Below are 21,213 nucleotides of genomic sequence, written 5' to 3' on the forward strand. Positions count from 1 at the left end.
TATTTTTGTGTAATTTGTTTGACAGTTTGATTAGATTTCATGGATACCAACAATTGGAGGCAACTCTCGCCTGGTGAATTCATGACAAGAACTATCAAGATACATTTTAGGTTATTGTACATATTACTAAACAAAATTTGTGATGGAGACGTCAAGTAATGTAATGCCATTTAAAATTAGAACTTAATTTATATCGATGCATCATTAATAAACAAAATTTAGAAGCTAAACTAACCTGATTTCCCCTTACATTATTTGCTCTTCGTTCTCTTGTTGAAAACTCTCTAAACCTCTTATATCTCACTCTGGTCTCCAACTCCAGCCCCTGGTAACCTTTCTACTTCTCCAATCTATTGCTCAAGTTAATACTACAAGTTGAACTTGTGGACATGCTGGTTAGGTAAGTTGGTCAAGGCAATGTGTTCGCCTCAGGTTCGCATCCCCTCCCCATAAGTAGTTTAGACTATTGCTTATATATATATAAGAAGATATATTCCAAGTTCATATCTCTATTCCATTACTTCTAAAAAAATAAAAAAATAAAAAATAAAAAATAAAGGGAAACAGAAAAACAAGAAACTGCACTTTCATTGAAGTTGCAACCCAATTTTTTCGTCTTAAATCTTTAGTACTGCTGGTTTGGTTTGGCAGATTTGATGGATGCCGACAGTGATTGGAGGACCCAGTTTCTCCCAAGTTCACGGCAAAGAATTGTCGTCAAGATGTAAGGGTCACTGTGTCAACAGATTATGCAGATACATTTTAGATTACTGATTAATTACATGTTATTACGTTTAAGTGTTATTGTTTTGTTTGAGCTCTCCTGATAATCAGTACTAGTAACATTTGATTAAATGTATTGCTTATGCAGAATGGATGAAATAAAGAGGTATCCTCCCTTCTCCGGGGACGGATTAGATGAAATCAGGAGAACTGCCGCAAAGATAGAGGAAAAAATTTATGATGTTGCCTTAAGCCAGGTATAACTAAGGTTTCCTAACTATTTTTCATGGTGCATTTTGCTAACAGAGAAGAATGAGAGAGAAAAATCCAGAATATTCATAGAAAGAAACAGTGGAAAAGATTTCTGTATTTCTCAGTATATTGAATTGTTGTACAAGTGAGTAGTTCTGCCAACATTGTTGGGTTTTAACAATCAGCCCTGCCAAAAATCAACCATCAAATTTTCATTTAGCTATTTGAAATAATTGATTTTATTGCAAGCACTTTGTATTTCTATCTAATTTTTTCACAATGAGATGTCTAAAATGCTTCCAGTTTGAGTAATTTTTTGTTTGCGATAATGATCATTGAATTTAAAATGGATCGTTCGGATCATTGAAATTCACAAGTGTATTGTTTATTTTTCAACCTCCTGCTATTGCAGCTAAACGTGTAATCTAAGTTTTGTGTGCATCTATTGTCCAGACGGAATATCTACGGACAATTTCTCTAAAGATGATCATGATTGCGTCGAGGTCTGAGTCTCTTGGCCGAATGCGACCATCAAACCTGAAACGACGTCGCATCCTTGCTAGAGATTTGTAACAAGTTTTTTGACTTGGTCTTATATAAAATGTATCTATCAAATAAACAATCACAGAAACTCAGCAGAAAAATGAAGTAACAAGAAGCAGTTCCTAGGCTAGTTGCAAAATTCCTGATTTAATTGTCTGTAATTACTCTATACTTTATGCGTTTGGTCATCTTCTTGATGTTATAATTTTGTCAGTTTGTCCTATAAAGAGCAGGTCCGAATAAATTAGGAAGTTGTAGGGAATATGAGAATCTTGCAGCCTCCTCTGGGTCAAATATCCTGATGCTTTAGCCATTCTAATCTATTTGCATATGAAATAGATCCATACTGTTTCTTTTCTTTTCTTTTTCCAGGGCATCATTCAAATTAGACTTAGAATAGTTCATCATTTTTTGATTGAAGTAGAAATTGTTTCGATTAAATTAGCCGTCAAGATTCTCAATGTTTCGTGGATGATCGGCCTTTTATTCCAGTGTTTGCTTTAAAAAATACGATGCTCAAGCATGGCTTGATTGGATTCAACCTTGGTTCATCTCATACCCACAAGACAAGATATTCAAGAGGAGCTCATAACAAAAACAGATGATTTTCATAAATATATTAGTAACAGAGCAAACAACAATATAAATATAACATCACACATGCGAAGCTGAAAATGAATTCTGCATCTACGAACATCAGTTCATGAAAAGAAAGAATCCTCTGAAACAGAACCATAAGCTAGTAGGATGTAGATAAATGAAAATGTGGGATCTTCACCATGGCAACAGAATTAGATAGAACTGTTTAATTTGATGGAGGAGGGAACAGGGAAGGAATTGTTGGAATTGTTGTTGGAATGGTGGGGATTGAAGGCATCATAGTCGGGATAGTTGGCAATGGAGTGGAAGGAAGTGGAGGAAGAGTGACCTTGGGAGCATTGGGGATGGTTGGGAATGTTGGTTTTGGCATAGATGGGATTTGGGTGCTTGGGAAAGAAGGCAATGTGGGCTTTGGCAGTGCTGGGATTAAAGGGGTGGTTGGCAATGGTGGCAATGCGGCTTTAGGCAGTGTTGGGAAGGAAGGCAGTGGAGGCAATGTAGCCTTGGGAATGGGAAGGGATGGAATGGTAGGCAGCGTCAATGCCGGGGGTGGAGCTGCTGTGTCCAGAAGGTTCCGGGCAGCCAGGCTTACATCAAGGCTTGATAAACACAATGCTGCTACCATCATAGACAATAGTAGGAAACAATGCTTGAAACCTGCCATATTGGTTGATATATAGGATCACACAGGGCAAGTTCTTCAATATATGTGAGTAATTGTTTCTGTTTCTTGTTTGAGTTGAAGGCATAACATGTCTTAAAGGTATTTATAGGGAGAAAGTATAAACTAAGTTGTCAATGTTTGATGAAATCTAGTTGGGGTTGTGTGGAGAAGTAGTGGTTAGCTCACCTTCGCAAAAACATTAATTCGAAACGTATCTTTATTTAAAACTATCCACCAACCCCTTTGTGACATTGTCCAACGTAAGCAGTCTATTATATAGCATGATCTCAATGTCATTCAGATTAGAAGTAGATGGTATTGGTACCCAACATTTTCTTTTCTTCTATAGCCTTGTCTTCTCTGACTGTAAAAAGTCTAGAGATATTTAGTGATATACCCATTTCTAGCACTAATATTATAAATAAACCCTACATAATTGAATTCCTATAAACAAACCAAAAAAAAACCCAAAAAATGATAGCTAGCCTTATTGAATTTAATATTGATTATTAAATTACTTTGATGCCCTATTGAGTGCTTTGAGTATTTTTATGAGATTTTAGGGTTGGGCTTGTTTTAAGAAATTAATGGCAGTTTTGTAATTTATAAGAAGTTAAAAGCTTTTTTGTTATGTTGTAAATGGGCTTTGGGTGTGTTTCTAAAGTCCATTTTATATAGGGTATTTTTATAATTTGGACCCCCATATTGGGTATAATAGTAAATCTCCCAAAAGTCTAACCCCACAACATAATATATTTATCAAGTAATGGATATTTCCTTCATATAATTAGAAATAGATGGTAGTGTTTCAATGATTTTTTTTCTAATCATCTAAACTCAGGGTAGACTAGTGTATCAACCCACAGCCACGAGCTCCCACTTAAATCTTGGTTTGATCCTGTGGGGAATCGAACCCATGACCTGTACAAGTCCGCCCTAAGCACTGGGCTAAGCCAAGGATGGGTGAGTCAGAATTTTGTTAACTTATAAGAAATGATTGTATTTAAGTTCTTATTTGTTTTGTGAATGGCCATATGAATTTGATGGCCTGTTGACACAAGATACATCTCCTCAGCATGGTTCCACAAGTAGCAGGGAGACAAATGATATTCATTCCTATTAATGATAAATTAATAAGAAATCAACTAAGATACATATACTTGATCCTAAATTGTGTTAGCATATCAAACACAAGTTATGGTTGTTGTATGGGTTAGCTCTACTCACAACCAAATCACTGAGGAAGATGAAACCTCTTACTAAGCCCTGCAAAAATAGGCCTGTCAATAACCACCTTCAATGCCCTCCGTAGCGCCACCATCCCTTCTTTTCCATCACCCAACCTTTGAATCCACAACACATTTTTACTCCTTCCACCCACTATCACCATCTCAGCCCTCACCACCCTCCCTTTCACAGAGCTCAGTGCCCTTGTCATGTCCGATATCAGCCCCGGCCTGTCGTCACAGCTCAATGTGGCCTTCACAAGCCCCTCTTGCTCTCCATCACACTCTTCCAAACTCAACTTGTCAACCCCACCTGGTAAAACACATTCATCACTGTCACTGTGGCGACATGCTGCTTCCACTTCTGCCACCGCCCTCTTCAGCTCCCTTACTTGCCGGACCGTCTCTGCAAGCACAGATGCCTTGTCCATCTGTGTCAAAGAAATATTTTATTTTAGAGAAATTGCGAAATACATGGCATGTTATATTATACTACAAATGAAGCTGCGCACATTCAAACATAATTCCAACGGTTTTTTATTCACAATCTATGTTAGGTTGTCAAACTGTAAATGAGACCGCACATATGTTTAAACATAATTCTTAAGCGATGGTTCTAATTCACAATCTGGTTGGCAACAGAAAGTTTTTCTTTTATGCACATGCATGTTAAGAGTAGATAATTACTTTGATCAAGTTTGGGAGGACGGTACGAAGAGTGGCATATTGACCATTGATTCGCATCCTTCGTCTTCTCTCTGAGTCACTGTGTTTCTTGGCTGCAATTACTTTGGTCTCTGCCTTTGATTTTGGTTTAAAGAAGCTTTTGGAGTAGATAGTATTCACTGGGAATACTCCTTGGCCTTTTGGGAAGCTGATTTGCTTCGGATAATAACTTGGGATGGACAGCATATCTTGCTCTAGCTAGCTATAACCTGTCTAAAATAATCGCACCATTTAGAAAACAGAAAGAAAGAAAAAAAATCTGATAACAAAAGAATTAAAGAAAGAGAAAGGGAAATAGAACAAGTTGGAAAAGAACAGAAGAGAGGGATGCTACCTGTTGCAATAGTAAAACCATGAAAGAATAGCACTAAAAACAATGGAGGGAAAGACAACGTTTGTGTTTCATATAGGAAATGTTCTGCAACCAGTGCTTTCAAATACCAGATAACTGTATATTGAAGCAAATAAATGCTACGATGGAATATATTTGCATTTAAATGTGACAAATTGAACCTAATAAATGACATTTACTATTAGGGTAATTATTATGCGATCCTGAAATCTGGATATTGGGTGTGCTATAAATTTAAAAATTGGGATCATATAGAATAAACCAAAAAAGGCAAAACAATATCAATAAAATACAGAAGATGACTTAGGGTATCAGTATCACATGAGTCACGAATCACATCTATTACTCTCTCATACTTGGTTCTTTTTTTTCTTTTAAATCAATATGATCGACAAAGTAGATATTTATGTCACTAGACTAAATAGTCATTTGATAGTCGTTCGTTCTTACTATCAATTTTTCTCCTCTGTTTTTTATTTTTTATTTTATAAATTTTATAAATATAATATGTCATTGCTAATAAGGAGAAATACTCCAGCCAAATAGTGCTCTTTATTTCTATTAATTATTTCCTTTAAGAATTTACTTAAGAAATTGTTAGGGAGACATTATTGTACCGCTTTGTGTGTCATGTCTCTAACAGAGGTAAGACCTACTTGCATTGGTTGTCTCTACCCCTGTTAGAGAAGTACAACAATGTGATCTCCCTAGCATTACTCTTCAAATACAATTTTACCTGCTTTTATCTCAGTGTCACTCCTCTCAAAACGCATGTGCCAAGTATTAATTACACAAAATAATGGTTATTGGTTAAACTTTTGAAATATATATAACTATGATTGAAAGTAGCAACAAATATTGCATGCTCTCAAAAATTAAAAATAAGAAAAAGGACAATTTGGTTTCTTCATGTTACCATTTGCATTTTTACACAACTCAATTAATGAATATGTTGCTTCTTCCTTCTCCCTACTAGCTTCCCCCCAACCAAAAAGCCAGACCCCTTCACATCATCATATCAATCCAAAAATAAAGCAAAATCCAAGTTAACTGTAACTTATGACTATCAAAAAAGGTGCAAATTCCAATTGTCCAAAGTATGCATGGCATCAGTGCTTAATATAAACACTTTTCATACATAAATCATGGCCTGTAATGGTAGAGCCCTGAGGGCACAATATAGTAGCCATAGCTGCCATCAACCTGACATTGTTAACTCCATTGCTAATATTTTTCATGGACACCATCTCATATTCATAATTATGTAAACAGGCAACAACTAAAATAACTACATCATACTCTGTTTTAATACTTTGCAGCACAATGCAAAAGCATCAAAACATTCATATTATACTCTAGAAACCTATCAGTGGTGGCCCTGTGAGTTGCTTGACTTGCTTTCTCTAATTGTTCTTTGATAGCACCATGAGAACTACCTGAAGGACCAGCATTTTTCCATATAAGTTTTCTCCTATATAACATCCTCTATACATATAACTTACAGCATTCTGCTATATAGCAAAATTCAACCTACAATTATCATTATCTTTCCCTTACTGCCTTCAACTATTGACCATCAGCTTTAGGTCTTTCATCTCACCACCACTAAGGGCCTAAGGATAATATATGCGAAAGAGAGGAACAGTAAGAGCCTAAAGATATATCCAATGTATCTTAAACTATATACTCATAAGGATGACAGAGAAGGCCTGCAATAAGAGGATGTATTAACTTACACAATAGCTAAATAAGAAAGGATACGAAGTAAGTACATTCAAGATTGTTAATATATGAGGAAAAAGGATAGTAACTCTTACTAAAACTCCATTTCATTATTTATCACATTGCATCTCTTACCACAATATGCTACACAATGGCTGCATCCATTCATCTTTTTGTGGCAGAGGTGAGAGGCACTTCTTCACTTTTTGAGCTGGGGTAACTTCCGTATTGCTACTTGGTTGTCAACTCATTTTAAAATTGGTATAGTCAAGATTAACAAGCTCCCGACAAACCAAATGGAAACAACTAACAGTAAGGATTTAAGTTGAATAATTCAGTGTGTAAAGCAATAACTCGTACAGGTCCCAAGCAAAACAGAACATAAAAACCTTGATTGCCAATTTACCATTCACTGCAAGCATTGTTCAATCAAAGTGGGGTGAACCATTACAAGAAAGAAACTACCATCAACTATCTGGTCATTGTGCTTCAAAATCAGTCATCCTAATCTATTTATCCACAAAATTAAGCAGACTTAGAACTGAAGCAAATCCTGCAAGAGATACCAGAACATCTGCTTAACTTTTCATTTTATAAGATAAAGTTGGTTAATATTACCTTAGCTAAACTATTACCTAATTTCTACTATGAGATCAAAGCACCTGGTTGATGAGTCCACCGTGTAATCCAGTCTACTTTCAACTGTGAGCCAAGCCAATTACTCAAAAGCCTTGCTCCTACTTGCTAAACCCTTCAAAGTTAACCCATATAAAATTTTGGAACTTCCATCACCACCCTGAAATCTCTTACCTTTCCATTCCTTTCAAACCGGACTATCCCCTATACCAACATAGATATCATCTTCTCCTTCAAAAAACTCCAGCCCATCCATTCCACTCCCACTTCCACTACCTCCCTTATCAATTCCATTTCCATCTTCAACACTCGTGTCCGCTCCTTCCACCCTCTCATCACCCATCAACTCAACCCTCCTGCTTCTCATCTCATTTCCCATTATCTTCTTCGTATTCCTTGCCACGGACTTCGATTTGACGCTCTTCAGACGCCTTGCTAGAGTCTTCACCCTCTTCACTGGTGTCCTCCCTTCACTGCTCAACTCTGCTCTTCCACTCCCACCTATATCAGTTCCCACAACTCCTTCATTCCCAATCTTTACCTTTTCTTCATGCATTCCCTCAAAACCCACATTACCATCCACCAAATCATCCTCAAACTCATCATCAGTACCATCACCATCATCATCATCAGAGATGACCACAACATCCTTGTCTTTCTTGCCAGTTACCTCTGTCTCCATCTGCTTCTTTGGGTCCATGTACTCCATTTTAAAATACCCAAAACAGAAATTGTACTGCTCCTTCCCCTGCACTATAATATCCGGTGATGGCGCCTTTATTGCCACTCCATGGAACGCTTTCCTGCAATTCTGGCATCTCAAGCAACAATCCTCATACACCTTCCCGTACTCAAACATGTAATAGCAGTACGGACAAACTGTCCAAAATGTCTCTTCCACATTACACTCCTTACCATTTTCCCCCACATTTTTTTCCTTCTGCTCTCTCTGTTTTGGGGTTTCTTGCCCATTCTCAGACCCATTTGCGAAATGGGTTTTCTTGTCTTGGTCCGATAGGAAGGACCAAGCTTTCTGGACGAGCTCAAAGGCCTCCTGAGCGAAAGCGAACCCGTTCTTGCTGGGTTCCAAGAGGGTCTTGAGTTTCTCGAACTGGGTCCGGACGAGTGTCGGGTTTTCGGAGCCGGGTGGCGGTATTTGGAGAATGGAGCACCAGTCAGTTGGGTTTTGGTGATCGGCGGCGAGGAGTACGTCAGCTACGGCGAGGATTCGGTCGGCCCCGGAGTTGTGCGGGTCGGACTCTCGAGCTTTGAGAGCGAATTTGCGGCAAAAAGAGAAATCTCGGTGGCTGAGATAGTGGGCTGAGAGGGTAAGAAGCTTTTGGGCTTTGGGCGAGCAGCTGCTACTGCGTTTTGCATGAACCATTTTTGTTCTTTGTTGATCAATTTTTTGTGTTTTTCCTCAGAATGCTGTGTTATTGTGGGAAGAAGAGTGATTTTTGTGAGGGAAGAAGAGGAGTTTTAAAGATGGGGAATTCAGTGGACGAAAAGGGGCATGAGCTTTGGAGGAAACTTTACTTGTTTGTGCCGGGAATTGTGAGGGTATTTTGGTCCTTTAGGAGGAATATTATATGCATTCCAGGTGGGTTCCTCCAAGGAGAGAGACGTGGCTGTTGCTTGGGGCGCAATCTTCCCCTGCTTCAGAGCACAGTGGTGATGTCTGTGGGTTTTAATGAACAGTAGGAGAATACAGAGATCAGATGCACGGAGGGAGGACAGGCAGAGGCTCTCAAAATTCTATTGGTGCTCCCTTTTTGATTTCTCAATCCTTTGACTGCATATGATATGAGCCTAGTCCATCTCCTTCGTGTACATATAACTTCTTTTGTATTACATAAATCATTAATGTTATATATAGTAAATAAAGAAGTTTCTTTTTAAGGAGTAAAGAAGTTTTGTTGCACCAAAAAAGTAGGTACTTCTTTGTATGCTGGGTAATAGCAGAGTCAGGAAAGTTATTGTAATTTGTATGCTATGTTAAGTTTAAAGCCAAGGTTGAGTCAATAATAGCTAAATTATATCATATTTTATTAAGAGAAAAAAAATTCTGTCAAAATCTCTAGGTGAGAGAGAGCAGGATTTGTTATGGCCTAAAATCTATTCATTAAAAAAATAAATAATAAAAACCCCCAACTTTTGTGTTTACTTCAAAATCTATGACTTTTTAAGACACCTAAACTTTTGTAGAGTTCTCAATGGTAATACTCCCATATGTTCATTAAATATGAATTTAAAGTCATAAAATCTTGTAACATAAAAAAGTCTATTAAAATCTGAATTGAGTACAGGCATACTCCTTTTAGCAACACCCTAATTTCAGTGGCTTGCCTCTTTCCTGCAAGGAGACATCCCTATTTTCGTGCAAAACGTTTGACACATATACAAAATTAATTCATTAAGTCAATATGGTCAAATTCATCAAGTCAAGATGGTCAAATTCAATGAACAAGGGCATTTACTTGTATCAGAAACCTCCGCTCCCCTTCTAGATTAGACTATCGCTTGTATTAAAAAAAATTTAATTCATAAAAAAATTAAAAGAAACATTTATGCACATGCCAAACTGTGATTGGCAGCATAAGGTGTTCCTACTCGCATAAAATGAGGCAAGAATTTCCTGACTTGGAATTGCACTCCCATCTACTTGCCTCAATGTCATGGAGGTGATTACTTTTTTTTTGGCAGTATCATGCTGCCAATTAGCCTAGCGACCTCAGCTCTGAGCCACCCTAACTACTCTCCCAATTCACCCGTCATGGGAGCCATGCAGTTATACTCCCATTTCAGCAGAAGGAAGCAATTCTCCCCCACTATCTTTTTTTTGGGGTTCAGAATTCTTCCCCACTGCTGAAAGTCACAATCTTTGTAACGCCACGCCACCATGGCTTAATGCAGTTGGTATAGAATAAGAGGCAATTAGATGATCATACACGCCACAACATAGATCAACAATCTAGGGCTCTTCCCAAGCTTTCTTTCCCGTTTATTTTCCCAACAAATTTGCAAGAATTTAGTTCCTGTACTCCATCTCCCAAGACAGAGGGCAAAGCTACAAAGAGAAAGTGTACTAAATTTGTCACTGCAGCACTAAAATTCCGCAAGAAGCAACACTTTCGTCAGCATGTCTTTCTGCTGGTTTATTTCCTACTATATTTCTACAAAAAAAAATATTTTCTGGCCGAAGAGGAAAAAGTACAAACTCTTCTACAGAAAAGAATGATCTGTGTGCGTTGGTTTACCACCAATGAAAATAGCCTTACTCCTTATGCCAAGCTCTATCTTAAATCACTGCTGATGGCTAAGCTCACCTTGCATCTTTCTTCTAAACCCCAGCACCAAGTATGTATATGTCACAGTTGTAGCTACTACAGATACCCCAACGTAGACGCATACTGTTGTAGTACAAACATAAATGTACCTGGAGAGAATATGCAAACCATAAATTCCAAAGTGAGTGAAGTTAATATGAGCTGTGGACTGCCTTTAGCTATTAAAATATCTTTCGACAACGGATGCAAGAGAAAATAATATCTACTTTAGGTGTAAACAGAAGCTTGGAAATCAGTTTTATCTTATATAATTTTCACCTATTACGATTACAATTTAGGGATTAATTATTCATTTATCTCTGTTTATGATAACTTTGTTCTGATCATTAGAGTTAATTACTATGTTAGTATATTTTATTATTTGGAATGCATATAAAAGTAAGTCTTATTGTAATATAGTTTCATAGTTCTAGATTGACTGACATTAATGAAGACTGATTGTAGTTTACCCAAATTTTCTCCTGCCTCTCTTCGCTTCTTCAACCTCTACAACTGGTTCTCTCTTTTCTACTCTCCAGTCTGTTTTTATTTCTCACCATGTCCTAAATTCTTTGTCCTACATCTTTCCAAGGAGTTCCATAGTACAATAAATAGATTATCACAGAAGATTTCTAAAACAATCACTTAAGACTCCCTCACTCTAGACAAACACACTACATAAGAGAGGTTTATTTCAGTCAGGAACATCAACTAATACAAGCCCTTATCTCAGTGAGACTTACTTGGGAGAAAAGACGCTCCAAACAAAGAGATGGTTCCTCATTAACAGCAATATGATGGTGTACGCTGTCAACAAAATGGAGTTCAACCCCAGTGGAACCAGACAAGGAAAGCCAAGCATTATTTTGAGGAGTTGTGTGGAATCTGCACTGAAGGGAGATGGGAGATAGCTTGTCTCCTTCACAGAGATATACATCACCATGCTAAGGATAAATAACATTGGGGAGGCGTAGGTGATCATGAACATTAAGATGCCAGAAAGTACCGTCGAGTGACTTGAGATGCCCTGGCAACGAGTAAACAATCAGAAACAAACAGAAACTTTTCAAATCTCAAAATTTCTGCAATCTGTCCCCAAAATAAAGTTTTTCTTTTCTATATAAACTATGCCAGGGTAAAAAGGATGTACAATAAAAGCTCCGGCAACATCAATAGTAGCTAGAGAATTGCTGTTCCCCAGAGCAAAATGGCCAGCCATTCCCAAAAAGTAAAATGCAGCAACCTAAAAGAACAAATGCAAAATGCAGTATTAGCACCTGCAACAAATGAGGCTTAGGGAGTAAATAAAATGGGGTAATGTTCTATTGCCAGATGTCTATCATCTTATGTTGCCAAATATCTAATGTGCTATGTTGCCAGATAAGTGGCTTGTTAATAACATGCCAGGCTGTCTGGCAAGAGAACATTTTCCAAACAAATTAACACTGTTCATGCAGCACATCACACACAATGCTTTCTTTTTCGAAATGATATTCTGAATCTCTTTACAATATGATACTCAAAACGAAGTTGTCTCATAGAAACAAATAGTTACCCTTTTATTTTCCCTCTATATTCTTCACATAACATATGAAAAAGAAAAAAAATACAACTTTCTGTACGTATGTTCTTTATCTTTCTCCAACCAAACAAGGGGCAAATCAAACCTCAAGAGACTTGAAGCCTTTCAAATTTTCATACTTCTCAATTTAAGAACAGTACGACATAATTGCTTTTCTTGACTGGACCAGTCTAAGATTAACATGACTTTGACACACAAGAATGAAAACAATATTAACTCAAAACAAACTAAAATTGAAACTGACCTCAACCCACGGCTTATGATGCAGAGCACTGTAGGAAAAATACAACATGCTGGCGAAAATTTGCACAAGTAGCAATAGTATAGGCATTGAGTTAATTGTTTGTTGAAGCAAAAGTTGCAGAATACACCAGCAGGAGATGTATGTCCACCCAATTATATATAGAGAATCTCTTAATTTTGCCATAAGCGACTTATTTTGAACTTCATTGGGAGCAGAAGTTGACATGTACAAATCCTGATTCGAGCACATCTCAGATATTGAAAAAGGTACAAGCCACGGTAAGGCTACAACAGTTCCAAATGTGGAAGCACCCAGAGTTGCATAAATTATTTGTACCAACGTAGTCGTGCTGTAACTGGATGACACAAACATACCATCCTGATGCTTAGTGACATGTTGCAAAACCAACAATCCAGACATAAGAAAGCTAAATCCAATCACCAGAACAAACTTTTTGTTGGACCCAAGTAGAAAAAGAACATATAAGCTTAAGGTCATCAGTAGAAGGCATGAGACGAGCTGAATTGATTTTATATTATCAGTCCCAGCCTGCTCAAGCCACTTAGAAATGTCAGGAAGATTTGTCCAATTCACACCTCCCTGGTGCCAGCCTCTCAATATCCTTCCAGAAACAAGAACCACAAAGATGGAACTCAATCGAAAACAACTTATTTTGTTTTGTTCCTTGGATAAAGTATGGAGACCTTGAGCTCCTCCACATGGAGGACATTGTATTGCTTTACGCAATAATAACAAATTCAATGTGGAAGCCACAAAATGCCAAATGTATTGCTCTTCCTCTACCATAGAACTTGATACCATACTTACAATGAGGATCAATATAACGCCTAATACAAAAGTCTCATCTAAATACCAGGTCTGCATGGCGCTCTCTAAGTCAAAGAGGTACTTCTCTCTGATGTAGACTTCTTTGCACATATTAAATAGAAGGCTTAATAATATCAGACAAGACATGAGCATTGCAGCAATTCCGAGAGTAAGTAGGCTGACAGGTTTCTAGAAAATAAAATAATTGTCAGTGGACAAAAGTTACACAAAAGAAACTAAGATTTAGATAATGAAACAGTTTAAGACTCTCTCCATCAAAAACAATCACGATCTCTGTTCATCTTTACAAGGGAGAAGAGAATATACATACATCAGTTGCGCTGCGTGATAACCACTCACTTGCAGTTCTCAGAAACTCATAGTATGCTGTAACAACGCTGCTGTAGTCTTCCCTACTTTTAGACCTAGTTACATAATTTACACATAAAGACTGGCATTAGAGGTTTTCCTTATTGAATCTGGTGTCATGATTTCAATAACAGACAGTGTCATGTATCCACCTGGAGAATTCCTTTGACATCCAGGAATTTTGGAGAAGTGCAGCATTCGTATATAGGCAACAAAACATCTTTCCCATGCTCCCAGAGCATTTGGTTATCTTGGACTCTTGATCATCACTGAAGCCATCACATAGGTAATTTCGACATGATAAACCAGGCATTTGTGCTTGCAATAATCTAAGCAATTGCCAGGAATTTAACTCCAGTGCCTTCAGTTGTTGGTCATCTTTACTCATCAAAGACAAGGAAACAACATCAGAAATTACACACATTCAGTAGTACATGGGCAGGCAGTTGATCTTGACAAGATCTAAGGCTAAGGAAAGTCACAGCAGTCAGCGACATTCCTATTAATTTATCTACTTATCAAAACTCATTGGTTAAAAAACAACTAGGTAATTAATATTTACCGATGAGACTAATTAATCTGACAGGAGAGGTTAGATTTGTGGCTCAAACTTCCACTTGTTTCAAGTATCATTTTTTTGTATTGTCAGTTATTCATTTCTTATGGCTGTCTTAGAGAAAGGGCTTTAGCCTATGTCTAACACCTTACTCCCTCCATACATCCCTTTATAATTGTATGGTAAATGTCATTACAAGAAATTAAGCTGATTTAGTGTGCATCATCAGTCAAAGATTGACATCCAAATGTCATTTAGCATAGAGAGACAACATTAGCTCAATTTAAATAGCATCCCCGAAGAAAATCACACCACCTATTTTCAATGGAGAAAAATAGGTCAATGGATGCCTCAAGGGAAAATGGGATACAGTACCATTGTGGTTGATCCTCAAAATTTTGTAAAGAAATATTTCAAGTTTATTGTGCACACGTGCTTAACTTATCCACATATCATTCTTTCAACCCCTTGTACAACCAACTAGATAAACCAAGGTCCCACATATAATCACACCAGCACATAGATATAATAATTCACAGAGACACCCACACCCACACCCACACACATATGCATAGATATAAAACTTATAACAAGGGATCCCATTTGATAAGAACCAAAAGGGCATGTGGGGCCAAACTAACCAGAAACCATTTAATCATCTAACTATAACCATATACAAAGACGAACACAGTATTCCCCCATAAAGACTGAAATTTTTTAGGTTTTGCATGAATGACTTTTAAACAGGGATCTAAGAATTAGATAGTTTGGATAATTGGACCACATTGAGGGGTGTCCTCAACAATAGAGAGAGAGAGAGAGAGAGAGAGAGAGAGAGAGAGAGGGAGGGAAGAGGGAAGGAGCTAACCAGCCAAATACCCAAAAATATCTGCAATTAGGACACCAACATTGTTTTTTGGAATTGGAACGCCAAATAGAAGAGCTAATGTTGGTGCAATGTCGACCTGAACCACAACAATTGCACGTGATAAATGACATTGCATTTGCAGGTAAGTGATGAAGAGGAAATAGTTTAGTCTTAATCTTGGGGCGAAATTCTCTAGTCCAGCAAGTTAAAGTATGCCTTTGTTGCGATTTAATGGAAACTAGGAATCCCATTCAATGTAAATAATCATGGAACATTATAACCATACAATTCTATATCTTAATTACCTGATAAATGATGTTATGGGTGGACGACGAATAATCAGAGATGTCATTGTTCAGGCCAATAAAAAGGGCTAAGGAGTCAGTTTCTTCATATGAGGACCCTCCATGATTACCACTCTCAGTCATGCCATGGTCACTTACTACGACCTAGATAAGAAATTCATGATAGAGACAGATATGAGTATTATTTCAAATTTTTGAATGACTACTGACAGAACAGAAAAATAAATAAATACATAAAACACTTTACAAACCTCACAGAAAGAGAGACAATAATAATAAGGATATAGCTGTTTAGATCCACTAATATAAAGAGAGTAGTGAAAACTGGCATGGAATGTGAACTACGCATTGAGCATACATGTATTTATGTGCAACAGTTTTACACATTAACAGCTGCTTTACATGATACTACCAGTGCCATAAAATGTTATCTGAAAAGACAAAACATTGTTTAGATAGAAATGCACTCTCTATTGCTTAAAGGCCTTCTAGAAAAGCATGTTTCCTTTGGATACACTTATGCCTCAAATTCAGAACCCCTACAGCTTTGGCCCTGCATATTATAGTTAGTCTTCCATTATTTGTTTCTTTACGCATTTTTCAAAATCGAGTGGGTAAAATGCTGGTCAGTTAGTGCTCCTCAGATGAAATTCCATGATCAACAGAAGTGAATTCATGAGACATAAGTAAGAATCTACAGTCAATGAGAAGAACCAGATAAGAGAACGACGAACCAAGAGTGTCCGTCCTTGATCATTTTTTTGATTTAGTATACCATTCATATGAATCATCTTCACCACGTCATCCATCTCTGAAAGTTTTGGAGCCATCAAGGCACTGAAATAATAAAAAACATGTCCACTTAATCCTCAAGAAATAAGCTTGTTGAATCAATCAAAAGAGGTTTAACATAAATAGGAAAAAGGACCACCTGTTGCGCCCACCAATATGTCCCACATGATCTAAGCCCAGATAATGTAGAATCTGACATGCAGTTTCAGTTAAAAGTGGAAAACAGAGCAATGCCTCCAAGCAGAAACTAAATTCATCATTCAAGATTTGATTGTCATTTTAAAACAACAGAATACAAAGTACATGATACTTTGAATTTTCCAAAGAATAATTTTTACTATTAATCTGATGAATATATATTCAAAGTAGATTTTTTTTTTTTCCCCATAATAATGAAACTATTGCTATTAAACACAGTGAAAAATTGGAACTACCCTGTAAAACCAGCTTGAAAGTAAAAATTATTAAAATGCTAGTCCATTTAACAAACTGGCAAAGTAAGAGTACAAATATTCTTTACAACAATTATCGGCAGCAGTGTTGCTAATAAGGTATACTAGGAGCCCTGGACAATCCAATATTATCTAGTAAGTTAGTAACTGAGACTAACCAGAAAATTCCAGTCATCTTTGTTAAGCTCATGACCCAGATGTCGAGAAACATTTTGATCCACTTGTACAGTATCTTTAACCTTCAGCAAGAAAGAATGCATGTTGCAAGTCAGCATATATTACAACCTCCACAATAAACCCAGATACAAAATTACCAATTTGACTTCTACAAGAATAGAGTAACATCAAACATAAGATTACTAATCAATCTGAAAAGTGAAAAATTGCATGAAAACTGGCCAACCAAAAATGGCAGTGGCCTTAACACATCAGGGTAACACAGCCAAGCCTATAAAAACAGGAAATCTTAAGACGAGCATTCACTCCATTAGCATCCAGACACTTCAAAAGTGAAGATGTAGAAGCTTAATCGTCATATGCAAGCTTTGACATGTAACATGCTGATGATGTAAAAAGAGACTTACGAAGAAACTGCTGACTCCATCATGCCTAATAAATAATCCTGGAAACAACTTAAGCCATGTTTCATCACCAAGCATCACCATTTTCCAACCAATCTTGAAAAACTGGTCTGTGAGGCAAAGATGTAAACAAGTATCATGAAATTCTGGACAGTCTTCAAAACATTTGACATAGTGAATGAATTTAACATTAAAGTATAAATTATCAACTAACCGAGAAGATTGTCATCTAACATAGCTTGTGTGTTAAAATTCAGAGCCACGTCCAGGAATCCCCCTATTGCTCCAGAAACCATAGCCTGCAATCCTATACCAAGGGGTGATGAAAAAGCAGACCTCTACAAGAATTATTGTCTACATATAAAAATATTGTGATGGAGACAACCTTCAAACGAGGCATTGTAACAGTTGGAGGTGCAGCCTTTGCATGATACCCAATTGCCATTCCATTAGCAAGCAGTGATTGAGTATATGGCATAGCTTCCATTAATGCCTTGCTTGGAGGCTTACCATCCTTGCCAAGCACAAGTTCTGCTGGAAGACCATCAATAACCTAAACTGGCATGATTGTAAAGGACAAACCAAATCTTATCCTCTAGATAACATCTTTATCGACTAACACATCAAAAAAACCGCACAGATGTTGACAGACACAAACTAAATATACCATTAGTATTAGCCGGTCAAATGCAGGGGGCATTCCAGATAGTTCCTGCATTGCCAATAGAACAAGGAATTACGTATGTATGCATGTGTACATACACAAATGCAAAAACCCTGACACTGCAACATTTAAAGCCCAAACATACTATCTGGAAAAGGATTGCCCTGGAAGTCATTAAATTCCACAAAACTTTTGTTGCCACATGTATGAACAGTTCCGAAGCTAAATAGTGAAGACTAATTACAAATACCAAAAACCCACCAGAGCAAGTATGCATTTAGAGCTAGAAGACTGTCAAACTTCACAAAACTGATGAGGGAAACAAGTACCTTATACAGTGACCCGAGGTGATGAGGATGCAGGTCTCTCTCGGTCTCATTTTGAATCGAATTGCACTTGGGTGCTTGAAAACTCTCCGGACCACTGCCATTGTCAGTGAAATGAACCAACTCAGACAAAAAAAAAAGTGCTTTGTTTTCTTTTGGTTGTTGATGTTTCAATTTCTATGATCCTTGGTATTATTCTAAGAAACCAGAGTACCTGTGTCCAGGTAGGGTTGGTTTGACAGGGAAGAAGCCGAAGACGAAGATGGAGAGGCCAACCATTTGAATCGCAACTCCAGCCATGGTGAAGAGCGTCAGCTTCGAGCACGTTAGAAGCCATGGCATTTTACGAACCCTAAATCTCTATGCTGAATTGGAACTTCGAATGCTTCCCCGAGGATCATATAACGAGAAATTATCAAAGGGAGCAATCAATTATGATACGATCGAAACAAATCCTAAAATTTTGGATCAAATTGAAAGTGGAACCTGAGACACTCTGACGTTATAAGTTTTTATTTTTATTTTTAAAAATAGTTTTTTTTTTTTTTAAAGTTAATTTCAGATTAGTGTGCTAACTTGACCTCCAATTACCAAAAAAATTAAAATTTAATTTGAAAATAAGAAATTGAATTATACCACTCATCACGTACCAATAAATAATAATAAACTTTCTTCACAATTTTTTTTAGTCCAAACGATAGTCTAAACCACACGGAGGGGTATTTCTTATATATCACTAATCACGTACCAAAATATAATAATAAACTTTCTTCATAATTTTTTTTTTATAGTATAAACGGTAGTTTAAATTATAGGGATGGAGTTTCTCATACACACACACAATTAAGATGTCATGAGAGTTCGAACTTGAGATTTTTTATATGCAAGTCAATGCCATTTTCTGCAATTTTAATTAAAGGCATTTCACCAACAACAACAAAATTGTTATACTATTGAACACTAGGTAGGTACACTTACAATATTACATAACTTATTCTAATTGTCTAGCCATGTATATTATGATTTAGGGTTAAATACTTTTTTGGTCTTTGGGTTTTACTTAGAAATTCAATTTGGTAATTGAGAAAAAAGTTTAGCCAAATTGGTCACTGTGTTTTTTAGAGTTTACAATTTATAGATATTTTTTTATTTTCCGTTAAGTGCAATGTTTTTATTATCAAATTGAAGTTACATGAAGGGGTTGGCATGGGTCTCTTTGGCGATTCCAATTATTGAGAAATTTAGAGAAATTTTTTCAAGAAAATGGAACTTAAATAGAGAGCAAAGAGTGCATAATTTTACCATGGAGGAAAAGAACAATGGCAAAAAAATGGGGCCAGTGAAACATGGAGAAGAAGATGGTAGGCAGGTTGATGAGGTTGGTGTCAGAGAGGATATTGGATTGAAATTGATGGTGATAAGAATAGATTGTAAAAAATATACAAAGAATACAACCAAAAGAGCATATGCTCGTCACCATCAACTTCACTCCAATATTCTCTCTAACACTGTTAACAGGTTTTATCGCCAAGCCCATAAAACAAGACCACGTAGATAAATGAATGATACATGTTGCACTGACCTGGTCGCCTTCTTTTATCAAGCCATACCGACTCATCCGAATAGGCTAGTTAGGACAAATTAGTCTTACACCGGTCCGACCTATTGTCATGTTATGGGGCTTATACTAATAGTCGATTTGGAGGGTCGGCTTGATCTTCTAGTCATCCACTCATGTGATCACCTAACTCCCACACTTGTAAACCATTTTTGCCCCCAATCTTCCTCTCGCCCAAATGTCGCATAGGAAAGGACCGTGGTCGACTGACGCCTCGCCACATATTACCTTCCCAATTACACTAGTCTACACGTGTCAACTTATGGGTGGAGAAGACATTTACTGCACCTATGATCAATTCCATGTGTCATCCAACCATTAGCCCCCCTGATAACTGGTATAGTAACCAGTGCCTAGAGCCACCCTCTCACCCTAGTATGAGGGTGGCTAAAGATCTTCTTGTGCTGGATTTAAAGAGATATGCCTTCTCTTCACCTCCTATAAATACCCCTCATCTACAACCAGACAAAGGTAATAGATTTTTCCCCATCCAGAAACACTACTCATTCACTTTCCTAAATATTAGTTCGTTCTACTTCTATCTTTGGCATCAAAGAAAGTTTGGCTGGTACCACACCAGTGCCTCTTTGATAACTTGTTCTTAACGTTGTGCAGATCACTTGGGTAATTGAAGAAGGCCCATTTGCGCAGAGTTAGTCTTATTCACATCAGATCTGGGCCCAGGCCAAGATCCTAGTTGGCTAACGGATTTCGTATCAGTCAACATTTGGCACCACCAGTGGGAATTTGCAAACAAAAGTCTCATTCCCTTATTGAAGTCCAACACGAACAAACCAAACCATGCTGAACCAAAGCTTGAAAAATAAGGCCCTCTTAAGCTCTACCGAGAAAAACTTCTAGAGACAGAAGAAGAAGAGGCAGCAAATGGATAGTCTCGACAACTTGGAAAACAAAATGAGCCGAATCCTGAAAGGCGTGAAGAATGTCCATAGCTTCAGCAACATCATCCGCTTACAGAATGAGGTAAATCAAGAAGACTTGGTAAAGAGGGTAAATTTGCAGCGTGAGGCCAACCAGGAACAAAATGGCAATCTTAGTGCCAACCCCAAATGGCGGGTAATGTAGATGGACACTAAGGCTTAATTAGGATCAACTGCAGTATCGGCACCTAAGTGAAGAGTGTAAATAAAAGACCACTGCTGAGACAAACGAAGCAGAGGATGGTGTTGGTGGCATAACCTTCATGCTCAAGGACCTGGTCACTGGCAAGCTGAAGAGCGTCTGGGATGAGCTTAAC

The 21,213-nt window shown here is 37.4% G+C and overlaps 5 protein-coding genes across 10 annotated transcripts; 2 read left to right on the plus strand and 3 right to left on the minus strand.

Moving 5' to 3' along the window:
- The first annotated feature begins 289 nt into the window (after positions 1-289).
- On the plus strand, positions 290-1,737 carry LOC117632788 (mediator of RNA polymerase II transcription subunit 15a-like). 2 transcript variants are annotated; one of them, XM_034366359.1, is made up of 4 exons: positions 290-400; positions 652-724; positions 872-980; positions 1,429-1,737. In XM_034366359.1, exons 2-4 carry the CDS (start codon positions 657-659, stop codon positions 1,546-1,548), a joined length of 297 nt encoding a protein of 98 aa, XP_034222250.1. In that variant the 5' UTR covers positions 290-400; positions 652-656; the 3' UTR covers positions 1,549-1,737. The 2 variants fall into 2 exon arrangements, with proteins under 2 accessions (XP_034222250.1, XP_034222249.1); XM_034366358.1 differs by having other exon boundaries at positions 290-432; positions 1,429-1,736.
- A 637-nt stretch (positions 1,738-2,374) lies between these two features.
- On the plus strand, positions 2,375-2,798 carry LOC117630412 (uncharacterized PE-PGRS family protein PE_PGRS46-like). Its single transcript, XM_034363143.1, has one exon. The coding sequence runs from the start codon at positions 2,376-2,378 to the stop codon at positions 2,796-2,798; it is 423 nt and encodes a 140-aa protein (XP_034219034.1). The 5' UTR covers position 2,375.
- Positions 2,799-3,728: 930 nt separating this feature from the next.
- On the minus strand, positions 3,729-4,947 carry LOC117633216 (transcription factor bHLH131). Its single transcript, XM_034366933.1, has 2 exons — positions 4,696-4,947; positions 3,729-4,439 (listed from the first exon to the last, which is right to left on the minus strand). The coding sequence occupies exons 1-2, from the start codon at positions 4,918-4,920 to the stop codon at positions 4,017-4,019; spliced, it is 648 nt and encodes a 215-aa protein (XP_034222824.1). The 5' UTR covers positions 4,921-4,947; the 3' UTR covers positions 3,729-4,016.
- Positions 4,948-7,381: 2,434 nt separating this feature from the next.
- LOC117632205 lies at positions 7,382-8,877 on the minus strand. The gene has a single exon (XM_034365632.1). It carries the CDS (start codon positions 8,826-8,828, stop codon positions 7,632-7,634), a length of 1,197 nt encoding a protein of 398 aa, XP_034221523.1. The 5' UTR covers positions 8,829-8,877; the 3' UTR covers positions 7,382-7,631.
- A 1,526-nt stretch (positions 8,878-10,403) lies between these two features.
- Positions 10,404-18,805, minus strand: LOC117631501 (GPI ethanolamine phosphate transferase 2). Of its 5 annotated transcripts, XM_034364701.1 has the most exons (17): positions 18,552-18,805; positions 18,341-18,434; positions 18,015-18,059; positions 17,733-17,900; positions 17,562-17,646; positions 17,351-17,457; positions 16,925-17,005; positions 16,454-16,506; positions 16,257-16,359; positions 15,523-15,666; positions 15,218-15,314; positions 13,946-14,171; positions 13,756-13,849; positions 12,597-13,613; positions 11,921-12,013; positions 11,514-11,797; positions 10,404-10,880 (listed from the first exon to the last, which is right to left on the minus strand). In XM_034364701.1, the coding sequence occupies exons 1-17, from the start codon at positions 18,677-18,679 to the stop codon at positions 10,748-10,750; spliced, it is 2,952 nt and encodes a 983-aa protein (XP_034220592.1). In that variant the 5' UTR covers positions 18,680-18,805; the 3' UTR covers positions 10,404-10,747. The 5 variants fall into 5 exon arrangements, with proteins under 5 accessions (XP_034220592.1, XP_034220593.1, XP_034220595.1 ...); XM_034364702.1 differs by lacking the exon at positions 11,921-12,013; XM_034364704.1 differs by lacking the exon at positions 18,552-18,805 and having other exon boundaries at positions 17,733-17,905; positions 18,341-18,410.
- Positions 18,806-21,213: the final 2,408 nt, after the last annotated feature.

The sequence above is a fragment of the Prunus dulcis genome, chromosome 6, assembly GCF_902201215.1.
Source record: "Prunus dulcis chromosome 6, ALMONDv2, whole genome shotgun sequence".
In the NCBI taxonomy this organism is placed as follows: domain Eukaryota; kingdom Viridiplantae; phylum Streptophyta; class Magnoliopsida; order Rosales; family Rosaceae; genus Prunus; species Prunus dulcis.

Coding starts and splice junctions, on each gene's coding strand:
- LOC117631501 (XM_034364701.1), bottom strand. CDS start 18,679: ATGCCATGGCTTCTAACGTGCTCGAAGCTGACGCTCTTCACCATGGCT. Junction 17,901..18,014: donor TTGACCGGCTAATACTAATG/GTATATTTAGTT, acceptor ATGCCAGTTTAG/GTTATTGATGGTCTTCCAGC. Junction 16,507..16,924: donor AAGATGACTGGAATTTTCTG/GTTAGTCTCAGT, acceptor ACTGCATGTCAG/ATTCTACATTATCTGGGCTT.
- LOC117630412 (XM_034363143.1), top strand. CDS start 2,376: ATGGTGGGGATTGAAGGCATCATAGTCGGGATAGTTGGCAATGGAGTG.
- LOC117632788 (XM_034366359.1), top strand. CDS start 657: ATGGATGCCGACAGTGATTGGAGGACCCAGTTTCTCCCAAGTTCACGG. Junction 725..871: donor CAAAGAATTGTCGTCAAGAT/GTAAGGGTCACT, acceptor TTGCTTATGCAG/AATGGATGAAATAAAGAGGT. Junction 981..1,428: donor ATGATGTTGCCTTAAGCCAG/GTATAACTAAGG, acceptor TCTATTGTCCAG/ACGGAATATCTACGGACAAT.
- LOC117632205 (XM_034365632.1), bottom strand. CDS start 8,828: ATGGTTCATGCAAAACGCAGTAGCAGCTGCTCGCCCAAAGCCCAAAAG.
- LOC117633216 (XM_034366933.1), bottom strand. CDS start 4,920: ATGCTGTCCATCCCAAGTTATTATCCGAAGCAAATCAGCTTCCCAAAA. Junction 4,440..4,695: donor TCCTCCCAAACTTGATCAAA/GTAATTATCTAC, acceptor TCTTTGACACAG/ATGGACAAGGCATCTGTGCT.